The 16,783-nt window shown below is 40.6% G+C and overlaps 1 protein-coding gene across 3 annotated transcripts in view; it reads left to right on the forward strand.

The window, feature by feature from the left end:
• The window catches only part of LOC108704366 (LARGE xylosyl- and glucuronyltransferase 1), a 217,024-nt gene that overhangs the window by 129,497 nt on the left and 70,744 nt on the right, over positions 1 to 16,783 (forward strand). For all 3 annotated transcript variants that reach the window (XM_041585904.1, XM_018240869.2, XM_041585905.1), the window contains exons 5-6: positions 803 to 926; positions 8,998 to 9,169. In XM_041585904.1, coding sequence (XP_041441838.1) covers positions 803 to 926; positions 8,998 to 9,169 — 296 coding nt within the window. The remainder of the gene's footprint in view (positions 1 to 802; positions 927 to 8,997; positions 9,170 to 16,783) is intronic.

The following is a 16,783-nucleotide window of genomic DNA, read 5'->3' on the forward strand; positions in this document are numbered from 1 at the left end:
CATACTTTTCTTTCTCTACAATCATTATAAGTGCAGCATTATATTTCTCATCCATTTGTTAGATCTTCCAATTATGAACCTGTAGTGTTTAACAGCAGCCCTTTTAGGAAAGGTTTGTTCATGTTTATTACTATGCAGCACAGGGGACATTAGAGGCGCCTCTATATCAGGCCACATACTATGCCTTAGCCATGTGGAGCAGAGCTGGCCACTTCTCATCTTGTTTGTATATGGCAATAAGCTTTGTTCTTATTGGTTCAGGAATGTGATATTGCTTCACAGAATGTTTATTTTATCTGTTTTGTGAAGCAAAACTTTCATTTTGTGGAAAGAATGAATCCTGTACTATAAAATCTTGCTTTCTGTCACAAATATCTATTTTGTCAGTCAAATCTAGCTTGACAGGCACTAGTTAGTTACACTATTATTTATTATGTCCACGTTTTTTTTAAATAATTCATTTTGTAAGTAACTTTGCACATAAGTGCGTCCGTTACATGGAGGTTATACATTAGTGTGACAGATTGCTTGTTTAATGTACAGAATGGAGTTTGTGATATAATGACATCCTTTTGTGCACTAACCAGATTTTGTTCTCATTCTTTAATAGAAATAAGTCTTTTGTATATTTTTTTTTATCTATTTATGGTCACAAATACTTATATACCATGAGAGACATTCATTCTGTGTATTAGGGATAGTTTTGTATACAGAATGTATTTGGGACAAACGGCACCCGCCTTTATGCTTGCCCATACTGCATTGTATTCACTGATTTTATCTTTCCCTTGTATTATTTCAGGAGGAATCCGCTCCACTTCCACCTGATCGCAGACACAATCGCTAAGCAAATCTTGGCCACTTTGTTTCAAACGTGGATGGTGCCGGCAGTGCACGTGGATTTCTATGATGCAGATGAGTTAAAGGTAAGGAAATATAGGATTGCATTAGTGTCCGCCCTAAATGTCATATTTGGAACTATACCTCCATGGTACAATTTGTCATAGGGCCCCCTGCCCCTTCCCCAACTGCGTTGCTGCCTCTAAATTCCTGGAACCTTTTCTCGACATACTGAATTGTGCAGTAAGGTTGGTGGCCTCCATAAATTCTGGTTTGAGGTTCCCTGATGGTGATCATCACTGACCAGAAACTAGGGCCACAATAAGTAATCATAGGGCCCCTTACTACTAATATAGCAGCCCCCCCTCATAGTAGTGCCCTGTTTTTGGCCTACTGGTCACCTGGCCCCCCTTGGGTGCTGGGCCATACCAATAAGTAAAATTGGGGGGGGGGGTCCCTTGCATACTCAGTTACTCCGAATCTCCATTTCCATAGAGGTATCAGTATTAATAGCAATGTGGCCATATCAATCACCAATGTGCCATAAGCCTTTGAGGGGTATAAATGGCTTCTTCCCAGTCTCAGTGGGAACTCTGCACAACTTCATCTGCTTTAATGAGCTAATAATAGTAATTGTATATATAGATATAGCAGCTCTATGATATAAGGACCAGCCAAGAGGGCAAAATAATGAGCCGAGCACGTTAAATATTAATTTTATTGAATTAATTAATTAATTCCCTTTAATGAATATTCCCCCCTGGCTGATGTTCAGCACTCTGTGAAGTTCTTTACTTTTGCTGGGGACGATTTTCCGTTCCATTGACTCTGACCAAAGGGAAGGCACAACTGTGACAATGATAAATGTATCTCCAGCTGCGAACAAAATTAAGTGGATGCAACCAAACACAGTTATAATAACAGCAGATGGTACTTACTGTTCAAAACCATTGTTATCTCTAGGCTCTAGGAATTAATTGTGGTTGTGGGATAGCAGGTATAGTAGGGAGAGATGATGTCTATAGTAACAGTGGATAATAGTCTCTGGGAAGGGAGTGTGACTGTGGGATAGCAGGTATAGTAGGGAGAGATGGTGTCTATAGTAACAGTGGGATAATAGTCTCTGGGAAGGGAGTGTGACTGTGGGATAGCAGGTATAGTAGGGAGAGATGGTGCCTATAGTTACAGTGGGATAATAGTCTCTGGGAAGGGAGTGTGACTGTGGGATAGCAGGTATAGTAGGGAGAGATGGTGCCTATAGTAACAGTGGATAATAGTCTCTGGGAAGGGAGTGTGACTGTGGGATAGCAGGTATAGTAGGGAGAGATGGTGCCTATAGTAACAGTGGATAATAGTCTCTGGGAAGGGAGTGTGACTGTGGGATAGCAGGTATAGTAGGGAGAGATGGTGTCTATAGTAACAGTGGGATAATAGTCTCTGGGAAGGGAGTGTGACTGTGGGATAGCAGGTATAGTAGGGAGAGATAGTGTCTATAGTAACAGTGGGATAATAGTCTCTGGGAAGGGAGTGTGACTGTGGGATAGCAGGTATAGTAGGGAGAGATGGTGTCTATAGTAACAGTGGATAATAGTCCGGACTAAGAATTAAAATAGGCCCTGGCATTTCAGGTACACAGAGGCCCAATCAGCCCACATAGAGGCCCAAACAACCCACTAAATACTGACTTTCTATGGGACCTTATAGCAGCCCCTCTGGCATTTGCCAGAACCCACAGATTGCCAGTCCGGGCCTGGATAGCAGATATAGTAGGGAGAGATGGTGCCTATAGTAACAGTAGATAATAGTCTCTGGGAAGGGAGTGTGACTGTGGGATAGCAGGTATAGTAGGGAGAGATGGTGTCTATAGTAACAGTGGATAATAGTCTCTAGGAAGGGAGTGTGACTGTGGGATAGCAGGTATAGTAGGGAGAGATGGTGCCTATAGTAACAGTGGATAATAGTCTCTGGGAAGGGAGTGTGACTGTGGGATAGCAGGTATAGTAGGGAGAGATGGTGTCTATAGTAACAGTGGATAATAGTCTCTGGGAAGGGAGTGTGACTGTGGGATAACAGGTATAGTAGGGAGAGATGGTGCCTATAGTAACAGTGGATAATAGTCTCTGGGAAGGGAGTGTGACTGTGGGATAGCAGGTATAGTAGGGAGAGATGGTGCCTATAGTAACAGTGGATAATAGTCTCTGGGAAGGGAGTGTGACTGTGGGATAACAGGTATAGTAGGGAGAGATGGTGTCTATAGTAACAGTGGATAATAGTCTCTGGGAAGGAAGTGTGACTGTGGGATAGCAGGTATAGTAGGGAAACATGGTGCCTATAGTAGCAGTGATGTAATAGTCTCTGGGAAGGGACTTTGGATTTTGGGGTAGCAGATATAGCAGATGCAAATAGTAAAAAAGAAAACAACAATATTACAAAGTTCTCTCTATACAAGTTCTATTAAAGTGGACAGGCCATGGTTGAGAAATCACAGCTTACTATGTGGTGCAGTGGGACCCTGGGAAGCTCAGAGCATTTGGCATCTAATTAGAGGAAATCATTCCAGTCGTGTTGTACTAGAAAATTAGGGCACAGTGCCAGGTGGTAGGTAGAAAAGCAGTGGAACAGGCTGCCCACACTACCCTTCTGCCAAGGCAGTTGCTCTGTTTGTTTCTTGTCGCTCGGGCTCAGAGGTGCTGGTGCCACATAAAGACTTTCCATTGGGACATAAAACGCTTCAGGCCGTATCACAAACACAGCTCTGAATCTGAATGCCCTTTGCTGCAGAATATCCTATTTTGATGTAGAAAATATCCATTTTATGTTTGACAAAAATCCCGGTTCTGTTTTTAGCGACAAATCCATTACAATTTAGTAGCGCCTCAATAATGTTGGATTTTTATGGCTTGTTCAGCCCAGGGGAGCCGTAATGTTGCCATTAGTTATTCTGGGGCAGCAAGATATAAAGTGAAATATATGAAGGAGCTTAAAAGTAGACTCTTTGAGATAGATAGATAGATAGATAATAGATAGATAGATAGATAGATAGATAGATAGATAGATAGATAGATAGATAGATAATAGATAGATAGATAATAGATAGATAGATAGATAGATAATAGATGGATGGATGGATGGATAGATAGATAGATATATAGCTATAGATAGCTATAGATAGATAGCTATAGATAGATAGATAGATAGATAGATAGATAGATAGATAGATAATAGATAGATAGATAATAGATAGATAGATAGATAGATAGATAATAGATGGATGGATGGATGGATGGATGGATGGATGGATGGATGGATGGATGGATGGATGGATGGATGGATAGATAGATAGATAGATAGCTATAGATAGATAGATAGATAGATAATAGATAGATAGACAGATGATAGATAGATAGATAGACAGATAGATGAATAGATGGATAGATATATATTAGATGGATAGATAGATATTAGATAGATGGATAGATAGATAGATAGATAGTTAGAGATAAATTAGCTCTTATTATTTAGTTACCATTTAATATCAGGTATAACTAGGGATTAGCTTTAGAGCAGACTGAGAAAGAGCAGCACAGGTGGATCCCATGTTACGGTACATGAGTACTAGTAGTAGTAGTGAAGGTGACTGATTTCCATCCATGCACGGTGCCTGTAAGCCTCCCTTCTCTCTCTGTACTGCACTTACCTAAATACTCTCGGCACCTTGGCTTATTAGACTCATTTGCATAAGCAAATTAGACGGCATTGTTCTTGTGCAACACTGAATTTATCCTAATTAGACCAGGGACATGTGGTGCCCCAAATTGTTCTGTGCCCATTAACTGTTTGTTGCTGAGCCAGTCTTTCTCTTGCATTTGTAATTGGCAAAATAGCAAGAAAAGTGAAAGCTGTAGCTTACAGAGCAGAAGAAGCGTAATGCATCCTGATTGGAGGATTCCGTATGCATCATTGGTCATAAGAAACATAGAGAAATATTGTAGTATCTATATATATAGTCAAATACAAGAGTCCTGTGCACTCAACCCATTATCAATATATTTAAGACAGCGACATTTTGTGCTACTGCTACTGAAAAATGCCTTACCCTTTAAACAAAACAGGGATTGTTTGTCCATATATTGCAATATATTTAAGCTGGACAAACAATCCCTGTTTTGTTTAAAGGGTAAGACATTTTTCAGTAGCAGTATGCACAAAATGTCTCTGTCTTAAATATATTGATAATGGGTTGAGTGCAGAGGAATCTTGTATTTGTCTATATGTATTTTGTGGTCACAGCCTCATTGCACCCCCGCCTAATGATTTTAAAAACTAGTGGTGAGCACAACTTTCCCCTGTTTGTTATAGTTATACAGGAGCAGTGACCAGCTCCATATTGTAGCTCCCACCCCCTCCAACTATAGTCAGGTGATCCCACTGGTGTCTAATAAAAGGGCAGCCAAGTTTGGGAGTTTTACTTTGAAAGCAGCTAGTAAGTTGCAGGTAAAACGTATTCGTCCCTTTTATAAAATGTATAATTAAATCATAGAATTCTTAATGAATCAGATGAAAATTGAGCATAGGACTGGCCAGATATGGGATGACTTTGATGTAGTTGTTCAGCTTAAATATATTGCAATATATGGACAAACAATCCCTGTTTTGTTTAAAGGGTAAGGCATTTTTCAGTAGCAGTAGCACAAAATGTCGCTGTCTTAAATATATTGATAATGGGTTGAGTGCACAGGACTCTTGTATTTGACTATATATATAGATACTACAATATTTCTCTATGTTTCTTATGACCAATGATGCATACGGAATCCTCCAATCAGGATGCATTACGCTTCTTCTGCTCTGTAAGCTATTGATAATGGGTTGAGTGCAGAGGAATCTTGTATTTGTCTATATGTTTTTTGTGGTCACACCCTCATTGCACCCCCGCCTAATGGTTTTAAAAACTAGTGGTGAGCACAACTTTCCCCTGTTTGTTATAGTATCTATATACATGTGAGACCAGGGCCGCCACCAGGAATCTCAAATTGATTAGTTAGTGGGACCCACTTTACATTGGGCCCTAAGTACTAGCCCATTGGTTACCTGGCCAGAAAGCCCTGCCAATTGATAGAATGGGGCCCCAATGAAAAACAATGGTCCAAGTCTACATGTCCACACTCTATTCCACCCCATTATGGCAACCCACTGCCCAAAATCTGCTCAAACCCTTCTCTCTCCCCGCAAGCCCCTTCCTCTTTGCAACCCATGAACCACAGTCTTTTAAGGTCCCCTCGGTCACAAGATGGACAACCAGTACCACCCTGATGTCAGCCCTGTGTGAGACAGTACTGTTTTTCATTAGATTATTTATAGGTTGACACCCACTTTTGATAATGTGTGCACACTAGTATCTAGGTCCAAGAAAAATATGGGATAAAAAAGTGCCATTCGGATGGTGGAGGTCAAACTTTTTTGCCAGGTCCCTCATTACATACAGTATAGGAAAATAAATAAGTCATAATTCCATAAATACCTAGGGGAGCTAATACACATTTACCCAAATATCCACCCAACTGACCTTCAAGGTGGACTTATAGGTGTATCTAAGAGAACAAATGTCTACTCTTCCAAATTCTCACCCAAATGGCTTTCAAGCTGGGCTTTCAGATGCGTCCTGGAGAGCAAATGTCCATTCTACCCAATTCTTACCCAACTAACCTTCAAATTGGGCTTGATAGGTGTATCTAGGAGAGCTAATGGCCGTTTCCTCCAATTCCCACCCAATTGACATTCAATATGTGCTTTCAGTTGTATCTAGAAGAGCTAAATACCATTATTTGCTCTTCTGGACACATCTGAAACCCCAACTTGAAGTCCAGAGAATGACATTTAGCTGTCCTAGATACACCTTAAAGCACAGCATGAATGTCAGTTGGGTGATATTTGGGGAAAATTGCTGTTAGCTCTCTCAGATACACCTGAAAAGCCAGCTTAAAGGTTAGTTGGCTGAAAAATGGGGAGAATAGACACGTGATCTTCTGGATACATCTGAAAATCTGGCTTAAAGTCCAAATTGCCATTTTCCCCAATTTTCCCCAATTTTCACCATAACTGAAGACCAGTGTCAATGCTTGGGAACCACTGATTTAGTGGGCTTTACAGTCAATATTTACTGCAAGGAGGAGAATATAATGCTAAAGAGTATGGAGGGTAATTTACAAGTCTTGAAGACAAGTCGAACGAGGAATGACTCATATGGGAAAAGTGCGAATGCAGAGAAATTAGTTGCGGAGCCACTGGCAGTGCTAGTAAGAGTTATCGGAATCACACAGAGCACGGATACAATAGCTACAGGATTATTTGACTGATCTAAGCATTTCCCAGCCCATAAATAAAGCTTTGAACGCTGGCCAGATTTTTGCATTAGCAGATTATTTTAATGCATTTTATGACCTTCAAGTACTTCGGAGGCCATACATCACCCCTAATGCCACAGGGCATTGCTTACATCCGTGCAACCCTACATTATGCACTTTACATTGCTTCCCTCCTCTAATGATACAGAAAAGTAGCTTTCAGTTATTTTTCCACAGTATTTGTCTAATGGACTGTATATCCTTATTTTCTTGTTCTATGCATGAGATTGTGCCTCACCTATAGAAGCCATTGTTATTTCTCCCTTTCATGTTCCATATTTGTTCCCAAAACAGTCTAAAATCTAATCATTGTGTTTAAAGGAATGGTTTGGCCTGTACCTTGGATTCCGAGGTCCTCTAATATTTTGGGTAGTCCATGTATGATGGAAGTTCTCCTACATAAGAATATCTCCTTCTTATACCGAAATACTGAATCCCATAGAAGGGGAAGCCTTTGAAATGCCCTTGGATATAAACAACTCCCTGGTTCAAGGCTGTAGATTGGTTCTTATACAATATAGAAGGCATAGGCTATGGTTGGAGTTGACTTTCCACTTGGAAGTTCTCCAGAATTTTCTGTCAATAGATGGAATTGTGTAGGCTGTTGACAGTTTAAATGGTCTCCAAGGCTGGACATGAACCACTAGTGTCGAAACCTGAAAACAATTGACTATGCTGTACAAAAACAATGTAATTGCTTAGAGGAGCAGCAGGCAATGAGCTCTTCTATGGAAGGGGTTCTTCATAAAAGGGTGGACAATATAGGAGAGGGGCATGACATCTATGGGGATGTACTCTATTCTTCATTAACCCTCCTGTAGATATATCTGCCTGAAGTTGTTGGGGAGGAGAGAGCAGCAGAGGGCAAGTATTAGGCAATGTTCTTTCTAGGCTGGACATATGAGTGTTGATACCAGCACAATATCATATGGAATGCAAAGACCTATCCCACCCTGGTGAATACATTGCTACATTGGGAGGGCAGGGGCAGTATTAAGGTGTCCCAGATTCCACCCCCAAATTACTTATTTGGACTCCGGTGGGCACAGAATAACAAGGCCTCACACCAATCTGCCCTGATACTTTCGATCTCCATGGAACAATTATATTATCGCCAAGCTCACCGCCATGTTGAAAATTTTATTCTGAAAGCCCGACTTGACATTTTCGTAATAGAATTTTTTTTTTACAACTTTATTTTATTTTTTTGTTGTCATTGTAGTGCTTTGTCTGCCAGTGGCCCCGTCCTCCATTTTTACTGTTATTATTTACTGATACGTCCCAGCCATTTCTCTTTCGGATTCCTGTTCCCAATTTTTTTATGGACTTTTTGATTATCCGTGGCCCTATATAACCCCGATGCAGTGCCGGAGAAAATAATAATGCGGTGCGATACTTGCAACTTTCTCCGGCCGTATATTCTAATAAAATCCCGACTGTAAATCCTAATAAAATCCGCAGCTGTATATTCTAATAAAAATGGAGACAGAACTGATTTTTTTGTCCACGTGGCCTGAGTGGCTCCGATCCAGATATTTGTTGCAGTAGTTGTTAATAATTTGACTTGTAAGAAGTTCTTGGACCCTGGACCATAAGATGTGGACCATGAATTCTACATCGGCCTTATGTAAGCACCCCAGATGCTATATTGCCTGCCTATAAGGACCATACGATAAATTCCCTTGCTCCTCACTATTAGATCTTTATTAGGGACAAATGTTCTTTCATGTGTCTTTCCTCTGTTTCTCCGCAGTCTGAGGTCTCCTGGATCCCAAATAAACATTACTCAGGTATATATGGGCTGATGAAGTTGGTGCTTACCAAGACCCTCCCGGGCAGTCTGGAAAGAGTCATTGTCCTGGACACTGATATCACGTTTGCTACGGACATCGCCGAGCTCTGGGCCGTCTTTCATAAATTCAAAGGTCAGAGAAAAAAACTTTTTGTAAATGAGCTAATATAAGTAGAACATTATGTGCCCAGAACATTCATTCTCTATATATTTGTATTTATACATATGGGAGGAGGGAGGTGCCATATTGATTCCCTTATACTGTATAGTATGAGGGTATAGCTTATTGTGTGCCCAGAACATTCCTTCTCTGTATATTTGTATTTATACATATGGGAGGATGTTCCATATTGATTCCCTTAGACAGTACAGTATGAGGGTATAGCTTATTGTGTGCCCAGAACATTCCTTCTATGTATATTTGTATTTATACATATGGGAGGAGGTTCCATATTGATTCCCTTAGACAGTACAGTATGAGGGTATATCTTATTGTGTGCCCAGAACATTCCTTCTATGTATATTTGTATTTATACATATGGGAGGAGGTTCCATATTGATTCCCTTAGACAGTACAGTATGAGGGTATAGCTTATTGTGTGCCCAGAGCATTCCTTCTCTGTATATTTGTATTTATACATATGGGAGGAGGGAGGTGCCATATTGATTCCCTTAGACAGTACAGTATGAGGGTATAGCTTATTGTGTGCCCAGAACATTGCTTCTCTGTATATTTGTATTTATACACAGGGCTGCCATCAGAAATCACGGGGCCCCGCACAACAAAATTTTCTGGGCCCCCCTCGCCACCCTTCCCTTAGTATGAAGGCCACACAAGACACTTGCATTAAAACATTAAGTGCCCCCCTACAAGTTAAAAAAATAACTTTGGTGCCCAGGCCCCCACACATTTTAAAAATAAACAATGAGCCAGGGCCCCCACACATTTAAAAAAAAAAAAAAAATAGCCAGGGCCACCACATTTTTTTTTAAAAACAACAATTAGCCAGGGCCCCCCCGCATCTTTAAAAAAAAAATAGCAAAGGGCCCCCACACATTTAAAAAACAACAATTAGCCAGGGCCCCCACACATCTTTAAAAAAAAAAAAAACTAGCAAAGGGCCCCCACACATTTAAAAAAAAACAATTAGCCAGGGCCCCACACATTTTAAAAATAAACAATGAGCCAGGGCCCCCACACATTTAAAAAAAATAGCCAGGGCCACCACATTTTTTTTTTAAAAACAACAATTAGCCAGGGCCCCCACGCATCTTTAAAAAAAACTAGCAAAGGGCCCCCACACATTTAAAAAAAAACAATTAGCCAGGGCCCCCACAGATTTAAAAAAAAACAATTAGCCAGGGCCCCCACAGATTTTAAAAAAACAATTAGCCAGGGCCCCCACACATTTTAAAAAAAATAAAATAAAAAAAAATAGCAAAGGCCCCCCACACATTTAAAAAAAACTATTAGCCAGGGCCCCCATACATTTAAAATAAATAAATAAACAATTGGTCAGGGCCCCCACAAGTTAAAAGAAAAAAAAAACTGCACGTACCTTAGCCAGGGAGTTCAGATGCCGGTATCTTCAGTTTCTTGTGCTCTGATTCGCCAGTGAAATCTAAGTCCCGGTAAACCCGCATGGTGATTGGTTAAAGTAGAGGGGAGGTTCAAACTTCTCCCAACCAATCCGCATGTGGCTTTACCGGGACTTAAATTTCATGGCGAATCAGAACACATGAAGCCAGTCATCGGAGCTCGATGCAGGGGCCCGGCTGTGCAAGTAAATGCAAGTAAGTGCAAGTTAATGCAGCACGGCCGGGCCCCCCTTAACTCCCCAAACCACCAGGGCCCGGGACAACAGTCCCCCCTGTACCCCCCTGATGGCGGCCCTGTTTATACATATGGGAGGATGTTCCATATTGATTCCCTTAGACAGTACAGTATGAGGGTATAGCTTATTGTGTGCCCAGAACATTCCTTCTCTGTATATTTGTATTTATACATATGGGAGGAGGGAGGTGCCATATTGATTCCCTTAGACAGTACAGTATGAGGGTATAGCTTGTTATGTGCCCAGAACATTCCTTCTCTGTATATTTGTATTTATACATATGGCAGGAGGGAGATGCCATATCGATTCCCTGGCTTAGACAGTACAGTATGAGGGTATAGCTTATTGTGTGCCCAGAACATTCCTTCTCTGTTTATTTGTATTTATACATATGTGCCTTTACCATAGAGATTATGGGTAAATGCAGAGGATGCACTGTATCCCTATAATGTATTGTGCACTTCACAGTCTAATTAAATGTAGACATACTCAGCGATTACTTTCCATTCTATCCTTGTTGTGAGTCTATACTCTGATAATCAGGGAAATTAATGAGTTTCTCCATAGTGATTGGTGTATTTTCAGTGCTTAATGTAAAGCTGTAGCGGATTAGTGGGGGAGAGAAGGAGAGGGCCAATTGCACATATCAGATCCTATTACTAATTACATCTCTATCTAAGGGAAAGTCATTGAAACAGAAGGGTTTCTGGACCTTCATTAAGATTTAAAGACTTCTATGCAAAATCATTTGCTGGGATACTAACTGGGAGCCAGTGTATTATACAGGGAAAATACAATATTGAACTTTAATTATTATTTAAATTTTTAATTTCTATCTATTTATATCTAGAAGCACTATGCAATATAATGGGGTAATACTACAGACACTGCAAGGGATAAACATAGTTATATACAGTTACACATGTTAATAGGTGCAAGAGGAAGCAGTTTCCTGCCCTACAGAGCTTACACTCAAAGTGGGTGGGTATTGTGCAGGTGCAAATAACAGGTTTATAGGTTCTGGTTGGGGCCCTAGTTCATACATGCCCAGCCTGGACCACCATCAGGAATTAAGGGGCCCCATGCAAAAAAGTCAACAGTGTCCTTGTTAATCCATTGGCCACCTAACATCCTGGACAGAGGACCCTACCAAGAAGTAGGATTTGGATGAACCCCAGAGGCGTATTTCTATATAATTGCACAAGCCTAGGCTGGGAGCTTTCAGCTTTTTGACTGTTGGACATATCTATCGTGAAGAACAGCGAGTAAATTAATCTTCTGCCATCTCTTTAACTAACATGCCTGAAGTTGTTGCTAAAAGGTTAACCATTCCGTGGCGACTAGACGCCATGCCGGGGGAGAGACAGCCTTTCACTTCGGATACAGTTTCATGGATTTGTAGCAATCATGTCCAAATAAAGGTCAACACCGCTTCCTATTAGTGATATCAGGCTCTCCTGGTTGGACAGAAAGGGCAGGAGCTGACGCTTCCTAATGAGGCATAGAGAATGATCCAGTAGCTGGAATTCTCCATTTTTCACGTTGTAACTCGGTTTATTTCAAGACCCACGCTGGGCGGTTTCCAAATTCCAAATCTGTCTGACCATTATGTTTTTCCCATAATCCTCTTTGATGCATTGTCAGGCCAGAATAAGGTTTAGACAGACAAGGCATGTGCCTCAGGCGCATTTAGTGGAGGTGGAGCAATGGGACTAATTAGTAGTGGTGGTAGGGGGCAACAGACAAGGTTCTAGTTCTGCTTTGAAAAATACTGCAATATATCAGCAATATCCATATGCACATATACATTACGCACTTCAGCTCTTTTCCTGCATTGGCTAATGGCTCTAATGATTTGCAGGCTAAGATATATTGCTTAATCAATGATATACTGAAAAGTTAATTGCATGGTGATTACGGAAAAGTCCTGAAGCACTTGGAGTTGTAAAGTATGAAAAATTAAACCAGTGCTAAAGCACATAGAGACTGCATTAAATCTGTTTACATTCTTTTTAATATGACTGCGGTGACTGATAAACTTATTTACACACTATAACTAGAACAGACCCTTATGAACTACAACTCCCCATCAGCTAGACCTTCATTAGTTATGTAAGCTAACTTTGTCAGGATGGAGTAAAATTCTATGAGGTGATGTTGCACATGATGGGATACGTTGATGTTGGGACCAAAGCGGTCTTGGCTGTTGCTAGGACAAATGACAATAATGGGGTTTACTATTATTGCCAGGGTTGTAACTATAGAGGAAGCAGACCCTGCAGCTGCAGGGGATCCCAGGAGGTATAAGGGCCCCGTCAGTCATATATTCATATACAATATGAATAAAATCGGTAAAACAGGTCAACCCCTAGATATTTTGGGGGTCTGAAAAATGATTTGCTGTGGGCCCAGTAATATCGAGTTACACCACTGATTATTGGGGTACATGACCATTAGGAGATTGGACGAGATAGGACATATTGACCTAAGGGGATTATCCATTATTAGTTACTGTATATAACTAGTGGGTGATTTCTTTTTTTTTTTTGGACAAGTGATCATCAAGGTTAAGCTATTTTTTTGGTACAGGAGCTAACTATAATTAGCTGTTCTTGGATCACACAATCATTAAAAGATTGGTTGTAGTTAAAGACAACCATTGGGAGATTAGATGTTAGAATTAGTATTAGTTGGTGTCTGTTGTTGTTGGACAATCATTAGGAGATAGGGTGTTACTGGGGACAAACCTGGGGTAATTGCCTGTTGCAAAGGGACAAACATTAGGCAATTGACTGTTGTTGGGTAAAGCCATTGGGTAAATTGCTGTTGTTGGGGGGCAGCCATTAGGTAATTGACTTAGGTTGTTAGGGGAATAACCTTTTGGAGATTGGCTGTTGAAGGGTCAACCATTAGATGATTGGCTGTTGGGTGACAACCATTAGGTGACTCTGTTGTTGAGAAACACAACCATTAGGAGGCTGATTGTGCTTGAGGGGAACAAGGCCATTGGATGATTCCTATTGTTGGGACACATGACTACAATGTAAAATGTACAAAGTTCCTTATTCAATTTGTTGCTTTGAGTTCTCAGATTCCAATTGTGCTAATCTGTTTGTTGCCCCTTGAAATTATATCTTCCAACACTTCTAATCATTTTTGGCTACAGCCTCCTGACCTGTTCAGATACACTTAGATTTACACCGATTTTCATATTTTCAGCAATGCCTGCTCCTTTTAAGGTCACCTGCAACAACAAGGACAGCTAGGAGGACTCATCCTTGATCACTTCTATGATTAAAGAAATTAAAACAATAAACAGGGACCCATTAATAGAGTAGACAAGTAACCAACACTAGTGTACAAGAGCTTGGGGCTGTATCTAAACTGTCAGCAAGTGCATCTTTAAATGCATTCCCCATTTATCCATAGTGGACATTGGTGGGCCGGTGGAATGACGGTGAGAACAAAAGAAGGCTTATGTCTGTTCTTCAAGAGGATCGGAGGGCTGTGGATCTTTTCAGTTTTATTGTTGACAGCTCAAACATTGCTAAAGACCGTGTTCTGCCATCATAAATACCAGAAAAGGTCAGCAGTGTTTCGGGTATTGGATCACTGACAACCATTGAAGGATGTTGGGACGTGTGCCAGAATCCATCCCTAATTATGTGCACACTCAGCCCGCGTGACTCTGCAACACCCTAGTGACAATACAGAGTATTGGCTGTCACTTCTGTAACCCCAGACTACCGTGTGGGCTTGTTTCCGTGGATAGTCTGTTTTTACTGTTGTAATCTAATTCCGTGATATGTTTATGGGGTGTCGTTTCCAACCCAGCTCTCTGCAGGCCTTCAAACAGTTGGGATATTTCATGTACTTTTCCTATGTACTTTTATTGATACTATTTATATTTTTCCTTTTGGTCAGCCAATAGTTTTTTTCACTTTTCTTTTGAAAAGTAAAGAGTGTGGAATGGTTTCCCTAACCTGAGGTGCACTAAAGTTCCTCTTGCATTTTTACCAAAGCATAATAGAGACCTTCCCAGTATTAACAGTTCTCTTCCTACGTGAGTTTTTGCACCAAAGGTATGTGACCCTAATATTTGGATGAGTTTGTAGAGAACGCAGACCAACTGACACAAGACACTGAGCCTTTCAGGGTGCTTCTATGGGTACCAGCATGGCCATTGTTCCCTGAAAGCTTTTGGCCTAGATCAGCTGTCATGTGACTTCCTCTTCCTCCTCTTCAAGAGTCCAAACACCCAACATTCCACCCTTTAAAGAGTCAGAACGACAAACCTTCTACCCCTTGTAGAGTCAGAATGCCAAACACATTTTTATACAATCAATGCACACAACATTCCACCCCTTATAGCAGGGCCCCCAACCTTTTTTATCGGTGAGCCAAATTCAAATGTAAAAAGAGTTGGAGAGCAACACAAGCATAAAAAAGTTCCTGGAGATGCCAAATAAGGGCTGTGATTGGACATTTGATAGTCCCTATGTGCACTGGCTGCCCACACGAGTCTCTGTTTGTCAGTACACCTGGTTTATATACAACCAAAACTTGCCTCCAAGACAGGAATTCAATAATAAGCAACTGCTTTGAGCAACATCCAAGGGGTTGGGGAGTCAGAGCACCCAACATTCCATTCCTTGAACATCCAACATTCAACCTTTTATAGAGCTAGAACAGTCCACCCTTTATGGAGTAAAAACACCCAATATTCTAGAGAGTTATAGAGTTAAAACTCTTAGCATTCCACCATTTATGGAGTAAAAACACTCAACATTCCACCTCTTATGGTGCCAGTGTAAGAAACTTACACCAGAACATCCAACATTCCACCCCTTATAGAGTCAGAACACCCAAAAGTCCACCCCTTCTAGAGCTAAACATTCTAACATACCATGAAGGATGATTTCATTGTAGAATCCCCTTTTCCGGAAGGAAACTGATCCCAATTTCCATCCCAAAACACATTTTTGATATACTATTTGTGCAAAGAAGAGCTTTGCTGCTTTTCTTCTATGCTTTTTGTTCCAGTTTGCAGTTTATTTTTTGCTTCACCAAAGCATTTTATGTACCCCATTCATTCTCTCATGTCCTCAGATAACTTACTTGCCACCCTCTTAACGCATCCTATCTGCTGTCCGACGTAATCTTACAGTGCTGTGGAGGAAATTAGGAAATCATCAGGGTCCTTGGGTGTCATCAAGTTTACCAATTATTTGATCATTGTGTTTCTCTTATCACTTTTATTCTCTGTGATTACTTTTCCTACCACCTATCAGGCAGAGGAACAAGGTGTGAGATTAGAGCACTGCTGATAAACCCTGAATTAAGTCCGTGTTGCAGTAACAAAGTTTTATCCTTTGTCCCTCTCTAAGGCTCTTTCAATCCAGGTAACAGCAAACGAGGCAACATTTATAACTGCATTTATTACGGTGGACAGACTTTGATTGTACCCAAACATTTCATGAAGCCTTTCAGTTTGACCCGTGGAATTATTACAGTTAAAAGCCATTCAATGAATTTGAATGGGGATCTAAATAAATTTTGAATTTGAATTGGGTTCTAAATAAAGCTGTCCTATTTGAGCCGCCCCTAGTTGTCTAAGAAAAGTGAGAAAAAAAAACTTAATTAGATATGCAGCAGAATTTACCTAGACTTCTGGGAAACTGTACTTAATGCTTCCAACTCCAAATGCAGGAGCAAAGAATATGGAGCCATTTAGGATTCTCAATAGAGGATTATTTTGCATTTTACTGCAGCCCACAGGCCCACGGAAAGCCAGAGAAAACATTTATTGAGTAATATTGATTTAGAATTCTACCCTAAAGTTGCTGGACTACAGCTCCCAACATGCCTTAACCTTACTAAAGGATTGTGTGGCGTAGCAATGGGTTGTACTA

The sequence above is a fragment of the Xenopus laevis genome, chromosome 3L (genome assembly GCF_017654675.1).
Source record: "Xenopus laevis strain J_2021 chromosome 3L, Xenopus_laevis_v10.1, whole genome shotgun sequence".
NCBI lineage: Eukaryota > Metazoa > Chordata > Amphibia > Anura > Pipidae > Xenopus > Xenopus laevis.